Source organism: Canis aureus, chromosome 38, assembly GCF_053574225.1.
Source record: "Canis aureus isolate CA01 chromosome 38, VMU_Caureus_v.1.0, whole genome shotgun sequence".
In the NCBI taxonomy this organism is placed as follows: Eukaryota; Metazoa; Chordata; class Mammalia; order Carnivora; family Canidae; genus Canis; species Canis aureus.
The window spans coordinates 20,686,753-20,709,147 of NC_135648.1; the positions used below are offsets into that span (position 1 = coordinate 20,686,753).

Consider the following 22,395-nt stretch of genomic DNA (forward strand, 5'->3'; position numbering starts at 1 on the left):
TATAAATAATACTGGTATGAACATCTTTGAATGACATTTTCCAGCATTAGTTTTTTAACCATTTACTCCAAAACATTCATAGAAGGGATATTAGTGGATCACAGAATATAGATATTTTTGAAGCTTATGACATATCTTCTCTTCAACAAATAGTAGCAGTCCCAGTAGCAATCTTTTTATAGTGCCTTCTAGTTCTCTGTCTGAGCACTGCTCTGCTTCTTAAAATTAGAAGTGTCATTCTCACTGCTGATTCAAACCCACATGTCTCTTTCTTACCCTACCTCATGACTATAGAAGCACATGTGAGGATACAAGTGCCACAAGACTGGGGCAGTACTGAGATTTTGCAGCAATTTGAAACATCATTTTGCCTGTATCTTTTTTTGGTTGTTATTTTGTTTCATCTCCTTTTACTCTCATATAGTTTTAGTCAGATAAAGTGCATATAGTTCAATACCTTAGGTGGCAGAGATGGGTCCATAATCCTTCATTATCAATTACAGATATATGTACCCTGACTGGAAAAACCACACTTTTAATCTGACTCATTCTTTTAAATTCAGATGATTTCAAGTTCTTTATGCTATCTTCCCCATTTAAAGCCTAGTAGAGCAGGATGAAATGTTATTGAATAATTGAACTTAATAAAGATATTGAAAATCTGTGTAATAAGTAGTACTGGGGTCACTGAGGACAAAATTAAGTCCTTACTTTAAGCCAACCTTTCTGTTAGAATTAAAATTGAAAATATGGCCTTTGTATTTTGTTGCTTTATCCAGTATGAATCACTAAAGTTACTTAATTTAAATTATTGCCTTCCTTTAGGAAATTCATGAATTTTAGCCCTACACGATTCTGCCACAAATGTGTATTTACGATGTTCTACAAAGCAATCTTCTACATACTCAGAAATTAATCCAGCATTTGTATTGTGGAGCATGGTTCATCCTTACATGAATTTAACTGTATTACAAGGTAAATCAAGCCCTTGAAACCTGGTAAATATATACTCTTGATGAAGCATATCTAACATAAGGAGTCTAATATGCCATACTTTTTTGCAAATGTAACTTGTATAGAAAATAAATTTATCTACTACTTCTATCAATAAAGATAGTTCATAATGAAACTTGAGATATCAAGAATACAGTAATTGTACATTTACATGTATTATGTTAACTCATTTAAATAAATTGGCAACAGTGTTCATGTCGCTAAACTGCTTAGTAATTAATGAGTAACATAAATGATATCAGAGGCTCTTAATAGACTAATCTTTCTAATATTGAAAGTTAATTGGCAAGCATAACCTTTACATAGAAAACATGAAACAAAAACATAAAACGTTAATAAAAATAAGAAATGTCCCTTTCTTATGTTATACCCCCAAATAAAGTACAGATGAAGAATGGAATGTAGAAAAATAAAGCCATTAATGCCAATAGAATAAAGTATATGTACTTTTTAATCTGAATGCTAAATAGAGAAGACTTATCTATGTTAGAAATTACATTATGGAGGGATGCCTGGGTGGTTCAGCTGTTGAGTGTCTGCCTTCTGCCCAGGGCGTGATCCTGGAGTCCCAGGATTGAGTCCCACATTGGGCTCCCTGCATGGAGCCTGCTTCTCCCTCTGCCTATGTCTCTGCCTGTGTGTGTGTGTGTGTGTGTGTGTGTGTGTGTGTGTGTGTCTCATGAATAATAAATAAAATCTTTTTAAAAAAAGAAATTACATTATGGAAAAGTAGTAAAAATAATTGCAGATTTAACAGTAAACCTCATCACAAAAATTTTAACATATAAGAAACAAATGTTGAAAAATATGCTTATACAAAATTTACAGATCATATTTGCTTATTAACATGTAAAAAAGTATTTTAAATCAATAAAAGATAAACCTAACAGGAAAATAGTCTAGCACAAAATACATATGCATAGATCAAAACAAAATATGCTGAATCCAACTAGTTAATAAAATAAAATTTTGCAAGCACAAAAATTGATGATAGCAAACAGAAAAAAAATTGAACACATCATTAATCACCATCCTAACTGTGATTGTATTAAGAAAGATGACTGCTGGGCAGCCCTGGTGGCACAATGGTTTAGCGCCGCCTGCAGCCCAGAGCGTGATCCTGGAGACCCGGGACCGAGTCCCATGTCAGGCTTCCTGCGTGGAGCCTGCTTCTCCCTCTGCCTGTGTCTCTGCCTCTCTCTCTCTGTCTCTCATGAATAAATAAATAAAATCTCAAAAAAAAAAAAAAAAAGAAAGATGACTGCTTATGAGTCTAAAACATCATATTCTTACAAAAGCCTTCATTATAAAAATTACCCTTATATTCAAATGTAATTAGCTAGTGTTTGCTAGGAAGTGAAAAGGTTTGTGGATTTGCATGGATTTGCAAAGTTGAAGATCATTATTTCTCACTGAACTAATAACTATAATGAGCTTAATTTCTGATTTTCAAATTCAAAAATTGAATGTAGTGAAAGTTTATTTTATTAGCATTTCATAATTCTATACTTAAGTATACTTAAGTACTTTATTTCTTTCTGGAAAATATATAAGCAGTTTCATTTCAACTGCCTAAAATAAATCTCCCTTTTTTGTTAACTGGATTTTCACCCAAATCCACTCATCAGTTTGAAAAATGACAATGTCACTTTTTTGATTGGTAGAAGAAGGGAAACTGACATTTCCTGACTGCCTTTTTTCTAAGTGAGATATTTCACTAGTGCTTCATATACACTGTCTTATAGAGTTTCAACATTGCCTATTAAGATAAATGTTCTATTCATTTTACAAATGAGAAAATTGAGGCTTAGAGAAACTTAATAACATGCAAAAGGCTTTTAACCAAGAAGGTAAGTTAGCTTAGACCCTATCTCAGATCTATGAGTCTAAAGTTTAAATGTCTTTAATAAGGACTCTGATGTATCAATTTATCATTGCTTTTGAAATAAGCCAAAGTTTACTGGACACTATATATGAAAAGAAGATTGATGTAATAAAAAGGTTTGTGTAAATAAGATGTAAAAATTAGGAACATAAGCCTGGATTCTTGTACTTCAACTTTATGTAGTTTTGAGTAACATATTCCAAAGCTTTTGACTTTTTTTTCTGTCTTTAATATGAAATGATATTATCAGATGACTAGATGACCTTTAAGGTTGGGGTGGTAATCAAAATTTTGAAAATCAGTATGGCACAACAACAGAACAAACAAAACAGATGGCCACGCAATCAGAACTCAGACCACCTCTTATGAGCCAGTATCAAGGGCAAGATGTTTTCCATTGTGACTGGGTTTCACTTTGTTACCAGATGAGATCTAGAAGGCTTTCTATTTGGAAACATTATAAACACTTGTTTTGACATATCATGTTTGTGAATATTATCAATTTAATTTGCATTTTTAAATCCCATACTTATGACATCTGTTATTATTTATTTGTTATATTGAATTAATTGGTCTTTCAACTAAATTTCCTAAATAGCCATGAAATGAATATTACTTTCAGCAATGCTCATGTAAATTTAAAACAAAGTCAAACCCCACTAAACTAATAATAAAAGTATGTACAATTCTTAGTGTATTATTTCTTATAACATGGAAGTATTTTGAAGAAGAAAGCAACATATTTCTTTGTAACATTGTAGGATACATTGTGAAATACTAATTATGGCAGAGCAACAGTTATCTCATTAAAAAAAATTGCACAAAACCTCTTGGAACATTATTTACTAGTGTTTAGTTTTTGTTTCCTCATTCTTGACCAAAAGGGCAGAGGACAACAAATAAAAATGTTAGATACCACTTTTGGGAAGTACTCAGGAAGATAATAAACATGTACTTTTCTCCTGATCCTTTGACTGAAAAGTCAAATCCCACAAAAATCATCTAACAAACAACAACACGGGAATAGTTGGGGAGTCCAAAATCTAAGTCAGGAAACCAAGAAAATCTGTAATGCAAAATAATCCAAAGTTAAAATATGTTGTTACTAAAAAGAATTGACAATGTATTTTTTACATATATCAAAAACCTGTAGGTTAAGCAAGATCTTATAGTTGAAATAAGAATGCACTGTGAATTATATAGAAAGTTCTAATCCTAGAATTGACTCTAGAAATAGTAATTTAATTTCTTTGGTCTGTTTTTCCTTGCCTATAAAATAAGAGTATTGTAACAAAGGGACATAAGCTGGTTTATTTAAATGTTATCATTGTAAGTTGTGAACTTTGAGATCTTAAGTTACTTGGCACATCTCTCTGAGAATAAATCATCACTATATGATGTGGATATATTTCTAAGGGGAATAAAATGTAAAACAAAGGTAAAGTGTCTAGTGTGATGACTGACATGTAGTAAATGTTCAACAATTATTACTATTATGAACAGAGGGTAGAAGTAAAGAATATTAATTTTATTAAATGATTTCTATGATGTTATTCTGACAAAATACTCTCTGATAAAAGCTACATCTAGATTTACAAAGAACTATTGACCATTTTACCAGTAATTAAGAGAAACAGAATTTTCAGGGTTTTTTATAATTAACCAGATTCAGGAATTAAGATTATAAAAACAATCACTTGCTTTTATAATTCTAAATTACAAATCAATGAATCAACCAATCCATCAGTAACTGGGCATTTTGGCAACCTGTTTATTCAGAACCAGATGAAGAGGACTAATTTAGTTATAGCCATTCAAAAATCTACCTAAGGTACACATGTTAAGGAACTCTAGCCCCTGCCACCTGTTCAATGGGATAATGAGATGGAGAAAGGGGGATTAGTGATGCTGAGATGGCATTACTTAATAAGAACAGATGTTAAAAAGAGAAGAGCCCATCTTCATTCCAGGGAGTAAATACCACTCCAAAATTTGGAGAGAGAGATTCTTTTGGGAGGTGCAATATTGTGATTTATAAGAAATATATATTTGAACATTCAGATCATTCATAATTCTTGGATCATAGCTCCCAAAATGCTTAAAATTTCCTGAGGATAAGATCAATGGGAACATCTTTGTTGTCTTGTCCTCATTCCTGATATCGCTTCAGAGTCATAAAAGTGAAATAGGTATCTTGCTATTCATAACAAGCCCTTTTCCTCCACACTGGGTTGGTATTAATGAGATGACTTTTGGAAAGCACCCTTTTGGGGGGCTTGCTGTGGGGGAACCAACCATGAATAGAAGGTTGGAGCTTTTAGTCCCATCCCCTGATTTCTGAGGAGAGGGGAGAAACGCTGGAGTTTGAGTTTGACCTCCAATGGCCAATGAGTTAACCAATTATGTCTAAGTAATGACCCCTCCATAAAAACCCAAAAGAAGGAATCTGAGAAGCTTCTGGGTTGGTGAATATATGGAGATCTGGAAATAGTGGTGCCTCAGAGCTGGAGTTTCCTTGCCCTTTCCCCATAGCTTGCCTTATGTATCTCCTCCATCTGGTTGTTCCTGAGTTATACTCTTTTATAATAAACCAGCAATACAGTAAGTAAAATGTTGCTCTGAGTTCCATAAGTTGTTTTAGCAAATTAATGGAAACTACTTTCTAGGGAAATTAGTAGGGAACTGATTTCTAGTCTGTTGGTCAGAAATATAGCTAACATCCTGGACTTGTTAAGTAGTGTCCAATGTCCAAGGATGGGGCCTTTGGAACCTCCAATCTATTGCTGGCCAGTCAGAAACATGGGTGATAAGCTAAAGCTTGTGACTGGCTTCTGAAGGGAAGGGAGCAATCCTGTAGGACTGAGCCCTTACCCTGTGGAACCCTTAATCTAGATATTAGTAGTGTTAGACTCTACTTGAATTGTAGGACTCCTGGTTGGTGTTTCAAATGTTGCTTATTGGAGATGTGAGGAACCACTCACCAACACATACACACATTGAAATTGGATCCAGGAATCCAATCAAATTTACACACTAAAACAAGAAATTTTACCCTGATATAACGTAAAGCAAAGGAAAGACCAGTTTTTACCCTGCTTTGCCATAGGGATGCTATAAGCACAGCTCTACTTTTTCCAGCCTCTTTCTATGTTCCTTTCTGTATTCTGAGGCCTCAGTGGATCCACTCTGATCCAAGCCATATAAAATGGGAATGTTCTAAGACAATCAACTTGTAAATGCCCTTGCCTTAAATTCTGTCTTAAGCGAACAGACACAACATAAGCAAAAAGAGCGAAAATCTGATGCATTAGAATTCACAAGGTCAATTAAGCATTTCTTGTGTGCCACTTCAGCCAGTTCCTTTGAGTTTCCTGCCAGAAAGTTTCTACAATTAGAGATACTTTCAAAGGCCTTGGAGGTGTTTTACAAGGACTTCATTGCCATTGCCATAGCCATCCAGCACCCCAACTTTCATCCTCCTAAGATTTGTTTCATTAAGCTTTCATTTCTTCTGACCATGTGTCCAAGTTTCTGTCCCCATAACTGCCCTAAATTTACCTGACCTTTCCTTGGACACCAAAGTGGTATCAGGAAAGTCACTGAGGCATCATATCTGAAAATGCTTCAACTGAAACTTCTAGAGTGTTCTCAAGTTTTAGAGTTGATTATCATTGTGATAATGATGCTAAAAAAAGATGCATCAATGAGTGTCTTGATATTTGTATATTTAGTATAAACAATGTTATAAAGTTATACTATAGTGGGAAGATATTTTTGTTTTCAAGAACTTCTTTTGATAAATTTTAAAGGCAGAGACAAGGCAACAGATTTTGGCCTCATTTAGTTTATCCTGAAATTCTGCATCACTTTAGAATTTAAGAGGAGTGTTGGAGGATCCTAAAATATGGTATTGATCTAAGGACCATCTGCTACCAATTTTGGCTCACAGAGAGGAATATCATAATTTTAGGATACAATGGGTTTGACCATGCCATTCATGACCTACATTTATATTTGCATAAGGATTTTTAAACGCTTAGGTAGTCTTATTTTGCAAGAGTATATCAATCCAACATTTTCAAAATAAATGAACACAGTAAAGCATTAATTATTCATGTTATGTTATAGAATATATGTTTTAACAGTGGAAGAATCATAATAAGTTATGATGATGTATCATAGTATAACATAAGAATGGATCATTAATGCTTGGCTGGTAATTAATGGTTCTTTAGAAAGACAAAAAATTGTCCAGTTTTGGCAGAAAATTTCCAGGCTAGTTGATTAATTTAAGGAAAATAACTGTAATTATTTCAATGGCCTGTTTCCCACTGGTATTGAGTGATGACCACTTGCAAAATAGTTTTAAATAAAAAGCTCAAAGTGTTCCAGTGATGTTTTAAGTAGTATTTGTGAAACAACCATATTCAATGATTGTTTTGCAGCATAGCACAAAATATATCTCCCAATGAATCATCTGCCATAATGTATCTGATTTAAAATACTCTAAGCAAATTAGAATAAGTTATTTTTTGATATAATATTAAAAACTCTTTGTCTTGTTTGGGTATTTTAAAATATACTTACGGGTTGTCCAAAAGCAGTACTATGGGATTAAGTTCTTTCTTTGGTCTATAATATGCCCTGAGAGGAACAATAAAATTATACAATCCATTTCCAGCTGTTTCAGCTGCAACTATAATTAGCTTATTTTTGAATCCATAGGCTTTTGCGTCCTCATAGTAGTTATGCTGGCAACTCTAGAGAGGAAAAATTATACAAAGAAATGCCATTTTTACACTCCACTAAAATTTGCTGGAAAAATTCAAGATATATGGAAAAGTAAAATTAATCTAATCTAGTAAATCCTTTATTTTAAATAAATTTGAAAATAATTACATTTTCCTATGCCCAGTTCCCCACCCATTTCAGGAAATGGATGGACAAGACAAATGTATTGCAGGTGTGTAGCTTGATGTGGAAGAAGAAAGTCAAAATATGAGTGTGCACATGTTCTACTGTAAACTAAAGCATATTGCTAAATGACATCTGGATATCTGTATTTAAAAATTATCATAGTGTAGACATATATCAAAACATTATGCTATATATTTAAATATATCAATTTTTGTCAGCCATAGCTTTAAAAAGCTAGAAAAAAATCTACCTCTGTCTTTCAATTCCAGAAGTATAGTAAGCTTATAATTAAATAACCTTGGAACATTCCAAGTACTGAATATCTAAAGTATGGATACCGAAAAGATTTACTTTGTTGTTAAAAAACAAAACAAAACCCTCAATTACCTAAATGTATACCTGAGCTGGCAAGATAATGATAGAAATACGCAAATGTAAAACACCAATGCTAATAACAACAACAAAACAGTAACAATACACTATCAAAAACTCATTGTTATCCTGAAAGTATTTTGCTATGTTCTAGGGAGTTAGTACTTACTGGATTTAGCATTATTAAACAAAGATTCTTTTAAACTAAGTTATCTGCATGGAGAACTGCTTTAGTGTTCTGTTTTTTTATCTTTCTATGTTTCTATGTGGGTTTCTTTTTATTTGGGTTGAGATTAGTCGATTCTCTGTGGATTCATCACCAATTCTGGGATATTCTCTACCTCTATTCTTTAATTAAAAAAATTACAAAATGCTGTAGGGAACAAGGCACCATGAGTCAGCAGAAACAATAAACAATAGAATTAGACTCACAAAGACTACAAATTCGGTTATTAAATTCAGAACAGCAAGTGAATACACTTACTACATTCAAGGAAATAAAGAGAACATTTAAAGTATGAACAAAGAACAAGAAGTAATTTAAATATTCAGGTAGATATTAAAAGAAATAACAATGAAAAACAAAAACTCAAAAGATAAATTAGATTGCACATTTGATGCATGTGAACCGTTCAACTGCAGAGCAGAGTTGATGTAACTACTAAGAATGGGAAAAGAAAAGAGATACAAAGTAATACTGAAAAATTAAGATACTTAGAAAATAGTGTGACAATGTCTAACATATATTTAAACAGAATATCTAAAATGAAATAAGAGTATCAAAGAGAAGCCCTATTTAAGTCAATATTAACTAGGGATTTTCTAGAATTAATGAAACACTCAAATCCAGGTTCTAGAAAGCAAGTGAATCCTAATTCAAGTAAATAAATAAAAATCCAGCTTCATATGCATGGTTATTAAAGTGTAAAACAACCAGACAATGATATCTTAAAAGCAGCCAGACAAAAGAGAGAGATCACCCACAGGGACTAAATGATGGCCTACTGCTCCAAAAGCAACATGGAACTCAAAAGGCAGTTAATAAAATCCCAATGTGCTAAAAGAAAAAGAAAACTCATATCCTGGACATGGACACCCAGCAAAACTATCAAGAATAGGGACAATTCTAGGGAAATTGAAATTGACAAAATTTAACACTAATAGGATTTTAGTAAGAGAACTTCTAAAAGCTGTAATCAGTAGGAAAATGAATCTAGAAAGTTTAAGATGTAAAAAAGAATGAAGAAAAGGGGAAATTATTTTTTCAAAGGTGGACAATAAGGCTTCATTAGAAGTATGATTGGAGATTTACGAATATAAGTAGGATCTGCCACCATGGTAGGAGAAGAGTGACAAGTGATGTTGAGATTATTAAGAACTTCAATTATTTATGAGATAAAATGAGGAAAAAGAACTAATTTAGGAGATTTACAAGTAGCTCAATTAGAATAAATAAATAAATAAATACACAAAAAAATAAATAAATAAATAATAAAAATAAATAAAAAAAAAAAACCAAGGAGAAAACAGGGAATTTACTGTTGATAAATCTTGATCAGGAACCAGCTTGTTGATACCGATGTAGAATGAACTGGGCAAGTAATCCCAACTCACACACTTCCCAGGTGCAGTAGGACTGGCTGCATAATCCCATCTCCTGATTGCAAAATAAGCATTCATTTATATAACACACCACCACCTCCAGACAGACTAATGCTAAATAGATAAAGGATAATACCAGATGTCAGCAGCCAGTGAACAACATTCAGAAACTTTGCCTTCTTGATATGGTAAAGGGCAGTTCAGAGTATTTGTCTTTAAAAGAACCTCTCTATCTTTCCTTCATCAATCCTTATCTCTGAAAGTTCAGCTTTTCAATTTTATCAGGTTCCCTGCTTGGAGATCAATCATTTCCATCTTTGATTTCCCAGTAGGTTTTTTTTCTATTGAATCTTGTGTTAAAAAGTAAAGTGCCACCAGAAGTGAATCCAGGTTTTGTGGGGTCTAAACTTCTGTTGCTTGGGGAATCCACTTTAAGGAAAATAACACAAACATTATAAAATTTAAAAATTAGTCACAGGTTCTTAGAAGGGGCTAATACAGGTTAAGGGTTCTGAAGCTTAAGATTTATCAATGTTACCAAAAATACACACCTAGTCAACACTATCAAATACTGCGGACAGTTAAAAAAAAAAAAAAAAAAAAACATTGAGAGATGGAACTGTCCATCTTAATGGATGCAAAGGAATATTTGGGAGCAATGGCAAAGATTTACAAAAAAAAAAAGAACTTCAGAAAGATAAAGGCAGAAATTTTCTAATGTTCTGCTATTCTTCCTCAAGAGTGACAATAACAGCTTCATGATGTTTATCTTATAAAAAAAAAAACAGTAATAGCAAGAATACTGCCAGAACACGTTTGGTGCCTACTCATTAACTTCCTGACACTGTGTTAGGTTTTTTGCTTGCACTAATTTATAGAATTCTCACAAGAACCCAATGAGGCTTATATTAAAATTATAACTATTTTACAGATACGGAAACTGAAATTTGATGGTGATGTTATTTGCCCAGATTGCAAAGCCTATAAGCAGAGAGCTGGGTTTTAAACTCTCATTAACTCCAAAATTTAGAGTAAAAGAATAAATTCCTGGTTAGAATTAGTGGCACATTTTAATTCTGGGGAAGTGAGGGGTTTGAGAATCTTCTTTTCACCTGCTTTCTCATTCATCAAGAGAACAAGCTTTTATACAGGTCATGCTCAACAGCCCTACTGGGAAAGAGATTCTAAAAAGCTTGCATCCTTGTCCTCTTTCTGTTTTGAATGGGTCCTTTGGAACATCCAAGGCAAGAATCAAGAACTACAATAAAATCTTTAAGAAAGGAAGTAGTAACCAGGACACTGATCCTAGCTTTCAATCTAGTCAATAATGAATCTTTGTGGCTAACACACAGACTAGCTAATTTCACCGCCAAGCAATTCCACATTAAGTTTTTATACAAAAATGCCTGGCAAAATAAATAGTGCGCATTTGGCCAAAGTGATTTTGAGAGACTCTGGATGCTGAGAGTTCATAGGTTTAAGATTCTGGCACCTTTGTTTTTCCTCTTTAAAAACATGACTGTTACTGACTCATCCAGTACTTTAGTAGAAGGGTACTGTTTGGGTAATCTTAAGTACAGTTAAGAAAGTATGATTCATCATTTTATGTATTACATTTACATTTGAAAAGATGTTATTTAAACATATTTTAGTTAAAAGACTATGCAAAATTATTTAAATATATGTAATTACAAAATGCCATAATTTCGATTTTAGAGAAAATAACAATTGCTTACCTTGTCTAGTCTTAAACAGCAAAATGGCACTTTTTCATGAAGGAGATGACAAAAAGTGGGTGAACTTCCTATATATGGAGAGTAAGGTGGGTAGCCTTTAGCATATCTGTAAAACAATATGAAATATTTGAATAAAATTCACAAAGTTGGACAATTAAGGTATACCCATGTGTCTCTATTTTGATAAAGTTGGATGCAACTCTTTATGTTGCAATTACATTTTGAAAAGGAAACGGTTAAAAATAGGGATAAGGAAACTAGGACCCATGGACCAAATCTGGCTCATCACCTGGTTTTATGAATTAAAAGTATTTGTTTGATTTTTTTTTAAGATTTTATTTATTTATTCATGAGAGACACACAGAGAGGCAGAGACACAGGCAGAGGGAGAAGCAGGCTCCATGCAGGGAACCCAACGTGGGACTCAACCCCGGGTCTCCAGGATCATGCCCTGGGCTGAGGTGCCAAACCACTGAGCCACCCGGGCTGCCCTAATTTTTTTTTTTTAAGATTGTATTTATTTATCCATGAGAGACAGAGAGAGGCAGAGACACAGGCAGAGGGAGAAGCAGGCTCCATGCAGGGAGCCAGATGCAGGACTCGGGAACCGCTGAGCCAACGAGGGATCTCCCTGTTTGTTTGTTTGTTTGTTTCATTTTAAAAGGTTGAGAAAAATGTTTTAAAGTAAATGGTTGGAAAAGAAACAAAAGAAGAATATTTTATGTCACATAAAAATTACATGAAATTAAAATTTAAATATCCACAAGTAAAGATTTATTAGAGCACACTCATGCTCTTTCATTTTATGTATTGTCTACGGATACTTGCACACTTCAAAAATAGTTGAGCAAGTACAGCAAAGATTATATGGTCTATAAAGTCTAAAATATTTACTAGCTGTTTCCTTCTAGAAAAAGTATTCTATTCCTTCATTTAAAATATTTAGAAAGATTTGTTAAGTAACAATATTAATTTTTTAAGATTTTATTTATTCATGAGAGACACACAGAGAGAGAGAGGCAGAGACAGGCAGAGGGAGAAGCAGGCTCCATGCAGGGAGCCCGACGTGGGACTCGATCCCAGAACTCCAGGATTACACCCTGGGCTGACGGTGGTGCTACACCGCTAAGCCACCGGGGCTGCCCGACAATATTAGTTTTTATAAAACACATTTAAAGCAAAATGACTTGTTATGATTTATTCCATTAAAATTCATTAGTCATGGATGCATAATCACAAAATAATAAACAGTTAATTATTCAAATACCCATTAAAAACAAAATATTGTTGGAATCATGTTTAAAATATTATCAAAGATAATTATTTGCTGACTTTATGAAAGTAGCCACTTAAAGGCATAGCACAGCTGTATAATTTTCAGAATAAAATTATCAAAAAGTAGCAGTGTATGTGAAAATTAAGAAATAAAACAAAATTTAGTAGTGGCAAGATTCCTTTATCCAGTATGAAAACTGTTTTTTGGTAAAAATTTGCCTTCTAACCAAGAAATTTCAAACCTAGTTTAAACTGTTTTTCACAGAGGGTAAAATGTTGCACATTTTGCAAATTTAGAAGTTGATAATCTCCACTATTACTTAATCTTTTTCAGTTTCAGTTTGCTATAAAAAAAAACCACCTCTCAATATTTTCAGAAGGGCATGTAAAGAAAGAATTTCAATCACACCACACAACATCATTTCTAGAAATATACTGGCAGTCAAACTTCTCCTTGTTCCCAATATTTCATAAAAATATTTGAGTACTCTTGATTTCTTGGAGAGTGGATTGTGTTCTGTGGGTACATCAAACTTCCCTATAATAATTTTTTTTAAGTATGAAGGATTAAAAGAAGGATTTTTTTTAAAGTTTCATTCTGTTTCAGTTCATTTTAGGTCAATTAAACATTAACTGAACATCTATTATATGGAAGATATCGGGAGAAGTGTCTAAATGGTGTTACCACTACTATTACTAGTGCTACTACACCTCCTAGTAATTATTACTCATTGAATGCTTACTCAGCACAAATCAGTGTCCTAAGCACTTTCCCATTATCTCAGTTAATCTACGTCTGAACATTATGAGGTAGTAATTGTACTCACTTTACAGATCTAGACACTCTGATTCAGATTGTTTAATCAAAGTCACTTGCACATAACCAGTAATAAGGTGGAACTGCCATGGGAAACAAACTCAGACTCCATAGTCACGACTGCTGACCACTGTGCTTTCCTCAAGAAATAGCAATATAATATGTGACTAAGACAAGTATACAAACTCTACTGAAGATTAAAATGTGATTAAAGCATGTACACTGGCACTATAAATTATGAAAGCATAGTAAAGAGATCTAGTGCCTCATGTATTCATTCATTCAAAATATCATTGATGTCTACCATATTAAAAAGACTACTGAACGCTAAGATAAGGAAAGGGAGCTTAATGGAGGAAATCTGTGCTATATGTCATTGAATAATTGACCAAACTTCAATATAGACATGGAAGGAAATAAACTAAAGGTTAATTAACAAAAACACGAAATCATGAAAATGCATCTTATATCACGAAAATACTGATTTATGTATTTTCTTCTTTAAGGATAAAAAATAATTTAGATAAAACTGATCCTGGAAACACATATTGAAGCCAGAAATTTGAGATCTTTTTTTTTTTTTTTTTTTTTTTCAGAAATTTGAGATCTTAAAATACTTTATAGGTAACAGAGATACTGGCTAATAGGAAGGGTGTTTTGGTAGAAGTATGTGGAATTAATTCTAGGAATATACAAAAGGTAAGGACATTGTCCCATAGTAGCACAAATCCCAGTAAATCTTATAACTGTTGTAGAGTATCTAAACATACTCTAAGTTAGAGGAAATTTCTTCATCTGGTGTAGTTTCATCTTCTGATTGATCACTTAGAAGATCACATGTTTGAATTGATGATGTATCTGCAACCTCTAAAACGGGAGCAATGCTAGGTCTTCTGATTTCTTTGCTTCCCTCTGTAGGAAGAGACAGGGTAGGGCCACTTGTTGATCTACAGCTTGTGTCTTGCAAGTCTATAGCCACAGTACCTGCAACAATGAAACATAAAAATCCTTCAAAGCATTCATCACCTATATGATAATCAACCATTTAATGATCAAAATGAAATACAACCAGTATAACTGGTAAATATATTATTTTTATCCTTTAATCTTAAAGCTTATTTCTTTCCCATGTGGACATTTTTGTCTACATGAATTTAAAAGATTCTGCATTTGTGCAAAAGTGTATTTGCTGAGTCTAGTTCTATGCACAAAACATGAGAATTGTGAGATCCTAAAATACTTAGAAATTTAAAGTCAAAAAAATATCTTGTTTCAATTTACATTTATTTAAAAGTAATCAAAATTTTTTGTCCTTTTTAATATAGTAGATTTCTCATTATATCCTTTCCCTCATTTTGTTGAGTTATTATTCTCTTGGCTGATTTTAACCACTTTTTAGTATTAGAACAATTAATATTTTATATCCATTGAACAGATATTTATTGAATACCCGTGCATGGCAAACACCATCCTTTGGCACTTGGGATATGCCAGGAATGAAATACTACCTCTACATATAGGGATTCATCTTTAAAATAACCAAGTAGACAAATAAGTGGGGAAAAAAAACCTGTTTTAAATAATGATAAATGCCATACAGAAAATAAAACAAAATGATATGATAAAGAACAGTGAGGAGGAGGAGGAAGGATTTTCACCAGGTGGTAGGGAAGGCAATTCTTTAGTCACAATATTTGATTTTTGACTGGAAAAACAATAATGAGTTCACAAGCCATGAAAATACCTTAAATCAGTAGCAACAGCAAACCTAAATAGCTTAAGGTTTTCAAATACTTAGGGGTAGTCAACACTAAATAGAAGAAATAAATTCCTTTGGAATTTTTTTATTGGAATTTCAAAATTAATTTAAACATCAATTTATGGAAAGTTGATGTCTCTCCCCTTTTGAAGAAAATACAATCTAACCCATGAGTGCCATCATATTTCACCATCACTCACTTCATTTACACTCAATGACACCTGGTCATCCCTCTAAAAGCCCTTAGACCTCACTTTGTCTCATTTGAAAAACCTATTAAAATATTCTTCACTCTCTGACCCTGCCACCTCCTTTACTGTTATAGCAGAAGTTTTTAAAGGGGGAATAAAACTAATGGATTTTAGCATCTCTTTCCTAGTACCATGGAAAGAGAGGTTGGCAACTGACTTCTAAAACTTCTGAGGCAATTACAAGTCCCCACAGAGGAGGGAAAAACAGGAAATGTTTTTGAGGATGAGAGTAGGTAGCACAAGTCTGGTGAGAATATCTGAGTACTCCTCAAAACGGGAATAAATTTTGGGGGTCAAGTTTCAGAGACCTGTACACAAAATTCAGATTAGAGGGAAGGGAAGCCTGGAATGTCAGTGGTCGGTAGGAAAGCCTTCATGTGACGGGCATATGTGAACAGGCCTAGAACTGCTCTTTATGAGAAAAAGATGTAGGGACCAGCATTCAGCAGTTCCAATACCAGAGGAAAGGTAAAATTTATTCTATCTTTATGGGAGAGGTGAATGAGGATCCTTGGAGAAAATAAGATTAAATTTTCCATTAAGTAGGTGTATAGAATTGATTAAAAATTAAATTTTACAAATTTCATTTACAAAAATAAAGAAAAACCATATATGATTTACATCCTAAGGTTTTAAGTTAAAATTCATCTGTATAACATTTACCCCCTGCAGATGACCACATTGCTGAGTTCAGAGAGAAAACAGAATTTATCACAGAAGAAATCCTTTAATTCCCTAACTTCAAACAAACATGAGAGTTTTACCAAATTTTTGTCCCTTTATTTCTGCTTAGAAGGAAACGGAAACACTTCCATTTATATGAAGTTAATCCTTTTTCTTGTCTTACAAATTAAATCCCTTCCTACTTCCTCCCAAAGAATTGTGATTTTTTAACTCCACTCCCCAAATATATATGACTCCAAATCACCCCGAACTACCTTTTTATCACTTTTTCTGCCCAACATAGGGAAAAATGATGACTTTCCAATTATTTTGCCAACATGGATACCTGGGCCCAAGATGGACATGGGGGATATGATCATGAGAAAAATCTAGCAGGGAAGACACAATTCAAAAAGCAGTTACAATTACAAAAACAAGCTTTCTTTTAAACATTTTCTTTCCGTAATAAAAATTGACTCTTCCCTGACATCTTCCCCTCAACCTTTAGAAAGGTGGTTTGGAGTTGGGTAAATACCTTCAGTGTTGTCATTGACTTTTTCAGACCCTTTTCGTTTTATCCTTTCTGAAATCCCAGCTTGGGATTCTATCACCACTATCTTTTACTGCTTTGTTTGGTGACTAATCCTATGTCATTCTACTTATTTCTTAATGCTTCTTTCTAGTCAGTTTCTCCAATACTATTTTTGCATTAACTTGTCAGGACTGTCATAAGAAAGTACCACAGACCAAGTGGCTTAAATGACAGAAATTTATTGCCTCAAGGTCTTGAAGGCTGGAAGTCTAAAATCCAGGTTTGGCAGAATTGGTTTCTTCTGAGGGCTATGAGGAAAGGGTCTGTTCCAGGCCTCACTCTTTGACTGGCAGATGGCCATCTTCTGCCTGTATCTCCTTTCTCCAATGTATCTCTGTCTTCTACTTCCCTCTTCTTATAAGGACACCAGTCACAGTGGGTTAGAACCCGCCTTAATGACCTCATTTTAACTTGATCCCTTCTGTAAAAGACCTCAGCTCAATAAAGGTCACATTCTGAGGTACTGGGGGTTGGATTTCAACATATGAATTTTCGTGGCCACAATTCAACTCATAACACTCTTCCTGCCTCATCCAGTGTGTTAAAAATACAGATAAGTAAACCTTTCCACACCCAAGATCTCACTTCCTCAAATTCATTAAGGAAATTGTTCTCACCTGAGGCCCCACACTTCTGCAGTCACATTTTAGACCTCATTATAACCAATAATAGCCTTACTGCATTGACTTTCACACATTCATCATCTGACCACCACTATTTCCTATCTTTTCAGGGCATTCTCATTTGTGTCTCAACTTCAGCTAAAGTTGCACTCTTCTGGAACTTCAATTCTAGTTATGATATCAAGTTTGAATTGTCTCCCTCATTCCCTTCATGTTCTGTCTTCTTACCCATCTTAAGCTCCATATTTAAGCATTATGATTATTTGCTTGCATATACTCTTGGCTCCCTTGACGCATTTTTGCTCCCTTACATTCTTGGCACAAGCAAACCCTGTTTAAATTCAACTCTTAGGCTACCTGTTACCTGCATCAATGCAAATGAATATGCCTGGATAGTTTAGCTACTGCATTAGTCCTTTCAGTACAATGTCTGTCCTTAGTCTTGACATTTCTTTCTACATGTAGAAGTATTATTTCATTATACCTGTAGATGATCCTTCTGATGCTCCAGACTTAGTTCCTTGTCCTTTCTTTCACTAACGGGCTTTTATTCCACCATTCTTTCTCACCGTCATACCTTACTTGTAATAGTTACTATTTATTCCGTGTAAGCTCTATTTGTCATCTCATTCTCTGAAACATACACTTGCCTCTTCTCCTTCCAATTCTCTCCTTTTTTAGTTCCCACTGAAATTATAATCTGTAAATCTACTACCTTTTCTGTTTCCTTCAGCTAAAGATGTCTTTGTACTTCCTGACCTAAAGGTGAGGCCCATCATTATATTCATTCTCTTAAATATATTCCCGATTGCCTTGCCCCTCTCACTTCCTTGTACATCCACCATGGTTACGAAGTCCTTTCTTCCTTTCTTTGCATCCCTTTGCAGCAAGGATTTTTGAGAGACATCAGACATGATGTCTCTAATTGGTCTATCACCATTCTGTCATAAACCGCTCTGATCTGCCATTTTCTATGACCAAGCCAATGAAAGAGCAGTGGTCACTGTTTTGTTACATTCAGTTGCCAGTTTTCAATTCTCATGTTATTTAAACTATGAGTGGCAGGAGACATAGCTGATCACTCCATTATCTTGATACACTTGATTCATTTGGATTCTAGGACACCACACTCACCAGATTTTCCTACTACCTTGCCATTGGCTCCTTCTTGGTCTCTTTTTGCTGGGTTCTTCTCATCTCCCTGATATTTAATATTGATATCCTGAAGAATTTAGTCCTTTGTCTTAATCCCTTTTCTATCCATACTCATTCCATCAATGATCTCATTCAGTCTCATAGCTTTAAATACAATACTAAGCTCAGGAACCCCAAATATAATTTTTCAATGTATATCTCTTTCCTAAACTCTAGACTTTGATATGTAACTTCCTGTTTGACATCTTCCTGTCAATATCTAATAAACATTTGAAGTTCAGTGCATCCCAGACTGAACTTTTTAACCATTTCCTATCAAACCTGCACCCCCACCGCCAAGCCTTCCCCACCCCCACCGCCAAGCCTTCCCCACCTCAATGGATGGCTATTCCCTTTTTCTAGTTGCTTAAACCAAAAAACTTGGATTTCTCCTTCTCATCACTTCCACCTGAAAATACTTTGATCCCTGGGGCAAACCAAGGATCTCAATAGCAGCCAAAGTAATTGTATTGAAACATAGTTTAGCATAGGCAAGATCATGCCATCGCTCTGCTTAAAACATGCAATGAATTCCCTTTCACTCAGAGTAGAAACAAGAATCCTTACTTTGAGTTTAAAAGCCCCAACACAATCTGTCTTGTTTTACCTCTTCCACCTCATCTCCTATAACCTATCATTGCTCACTGTGTTTGAGTCACAAGAACCTTCTTACTGTTCCCAAAGCACCCAGTCAAGCTTCCCATAAAGCCTTTGTAGTAGCTATTATCTGTCAGGAATGTTCTTCCTCCAGACATCCACAGGGCTACTTCCTTCATATCCTTCAGGTATTTTCTCAAATATCACCTTTTCAATGAGGCTTGCTAACCACCTCAATTAAAAATCCAGTCTCTCCAGAATTCATAAACCCTTTTACTAGCTGTTTTCCTTTTTTTCTTTTTTATTACTTATCACCTTCTAATACACTAAATTATCTCCTTATTCTTTTATGTGTTGTTTATTTCCAGTATTCCCTGTGATAGAACATAAGCTCTGTGAGCTAGGGATCTTTAACTATTTGTTCACTAATTTATCACAAATACGAGTTTCCAGCACATATTAGGTACTCCATTAATAATTGTTAATAATGGGAAAAAAATGAGTTAGGACTACTATAGAAGAAAAATAATAAGCTTTGTCAATGACAAACAGGGTTACCTAACTTAGTCCAAGCAGGGCCGTGAAATGTGCTTCATAAAGAATAATATTGAGGCTGAGATACAAAGGATTAGAAGTAGTTACCTAGGCAAAGTTGGGGGCTGGGGAGTAGATCCTGTTGGAGGAAACCTCATGTATTAAAGTCCAGTGGTGAAAAACCATTAGTGAAGGTTGAAAGGAATTTAGTATGATTGGGATTTAGGAGTGCAATTGAAGAAATAGTAAAATACAGAACTAGAAAATTAAAGTGGAATTATTAAACAAACAAAAAAAAACTTAAATGTGAGATTTATCTTCTAAACTAGGATACTCGTGAAAGTCAGGATAGTCTTCAATAATGACATCAGGACAATGTATATAAACTGGACTATCCTGGGATTGCCTCATACAAACAAGAAATTTTGGTCATACAAATCATAAGCCATGTAATATTATAAAATTTAGATTTTTCCCCCTAGGATAGTAAGAAACATTTCAAATGATTTCCTTTTTTATGGATTTATTTATTTTAGAGACAAAGAGAGATTAACACACATGGGGGTAGGAGATTGGGCAGAAAGAGAGGAAGAGAATATTAAGCAGACTCCTTGCTGAGCATGGAACCTGACATGGGGCTCAATCTCACAACTCTAAGATCATGGCGTGAGCTGAAATAAAGAGTTGGACACTTAATCAACTGAGACACCCAGGCATCCCAGTAAGGCAAATGATCTATGTAAGAGAATGACACTATCAAAATTATGTGAAATTATTACTCTGGTTGCAAGGTGGAGAAGAGTGCAGGACAGCCTGGAAGCATGGAGAGAAGCTTGGGAGGATGATCCTGCAGTTGAGGGGAAAGATGGTGGATTCTCAGACCATGATCATACAGACAATGGACAGAAAGAAGGGAATGATTTTGGAGCTACTCAATGATCTGATTTAATAGAAGTAGGTGATGGGACACCTGGGTAGCTCAGCACTTGGGCATCTGCCTTCAGCTCAGGGCGTGATCCTGGAGTCCCGGGATCAAGGCCCATATTGGGCTCTCCACATGGAGCTTGCTTCTCCCTCTGCCTATGTTTCTGCCTCTCTCTCTCTCTGTGTCTCTCATGAATAAATAAAATATTTTTAAGAAATAATAGAATTAGGTGAATTCTTAGGTATGAGAGGAGAGGAAGAGTGAAAAGTCAGAATTGTGACTTTACAAATTAAAATGTGTCATCTATTTTTTAGCCAAAAGAATGGAAGAGGAAATGATTTTGAAAAAGGGCAGAAAGATTAGTTCAATTTGAATGTGCTGTATTGGTTTTTCCTATGAGGCATCCAGACAGAAACAACTACTACATTGTTGTGAAGAGAAATTTAAGTTAAGGATCTATATAAGAGAATCATCACTTTTTGGAGGGAAGGTCAACCTATGGGAGCAGAAGATGGTTAACACTGTCCTCTGTTGTGAGGCTGTCCACTGGATTTCATGACAAATAAACTGGTGGCTTTGCCAGAGTACTGATATAATGACTGGAGATTTCAGGCTAAATCAGGTAGAGGCATAAGGGGACAGTAAGATTTCAAACCAGCAACTAAAGACAGCTCCTTCAAGGAATTTACCTGTGAAGATGTCAAGCCAAGAGGTCCATGTGTGTGTGTGTGTGTGTGTGTGTGCGTGTGTGTGTGTGTGAAAGAGAGAGAGAGAGAGAAAGAGAGAGAGAGAGAGCATGTATAGAGTTATGAAGAAAGAAATACACAGAGACATAAAGAGAGAGATGAGGGAGGGAAGGAGAAATGAGGCAATGATTTTGAAAAAAAAAAAAAAAAGTTAGAAAATAAGGATGAATTAAAGTAAAAAGTGAGGTCCCAGAGCAGGTAAAAGAGATGGCTCCATTGTGCAAGTGAAGTTTAAAATAGTATAAGTTGGGGCACTTGGGTGGCTCAGTTAGTTCAGCGTCCAACTCTTGGTTTTGGCTCAGGTCATGATCTCAAGGTCGAGTGATCAAGCCCTGTGTCAGGCTCTGCTCTCAACGTGGAGTCTGCTTGAGATTCTTTCCACCACCTTCTCCTTCTGCCCCTCTCCTACTCACTTGCTCTCTCTCTAAAATAAATAAATAAATGTCTTTTAAAAAATATTACAAGTTAAAAGAATGTATTTTCCTTGTGTCTAAAACTGAATGTTGGTAGGTTTAAAGGTAGTGTAGTAGCACATTTAAAGGAAATTCTTATTTGTCTGGATCCATTTCTTCTTTTTTTTTTTTTTTTTTTACTTCTGTGTCATAAAAGCCAGGTTCAATGGTGAGACTGAGATACAGGATGGAAGAAGAGTTTTGTAAAAAATGGAGAATATTTGAAATAGTTTCTATTGATAATTTACAAAAGAAAAATCGAAGTGTTAGGTGCTTATATCCTAATCAGAAAGATGAAACAGTTTTTGATAATTTTTAATTAGGTTAATTTCTTACCAGTTTAACAGCTAACAACCTTTGTTCTGTATACTTAGTTACGTCAAGTTTAAATACACACAAATTAGTTTTGAAATTTGACTTTGAAATTTTAACAAACATTGA

General features: G+C 34.4%; 1 protein-coding gene across 9 annotated transcripts in view; it reads right to left on the bottom strand.

Moving 5' to 3' along the window:
* Positions 1-22,395, bottom strand: part of KCNT2 (potassium sodium-activated channel subfamily T member 2) — a 374,999-nt gene that overhangs the window by 89,248 nt on the left and 263,356 nt on the right. For all 9 annotated transcript variants that reach the window (XM_077887107.1, XM_077887110.1, XM_077887105.1 and 6 more), the window contains 3 exons: positions 14,389-14,602; positions 11,527-11,632; positions 7,487-7,659 (listed from right to left, as the gene is read on the bottom strand). In XM_077887107.1, the coding sequence (XP_077743233.1) occupies positions 7,487-7,659; positions 11,527-11,632; positions 14,389-14,602 (493 nt within the window). The remainder of the gene's footprint in view (positions 1-7,486; positions 7,660-11,526; positions 11,633-14,388; positions 14,603-22,395) is intronic.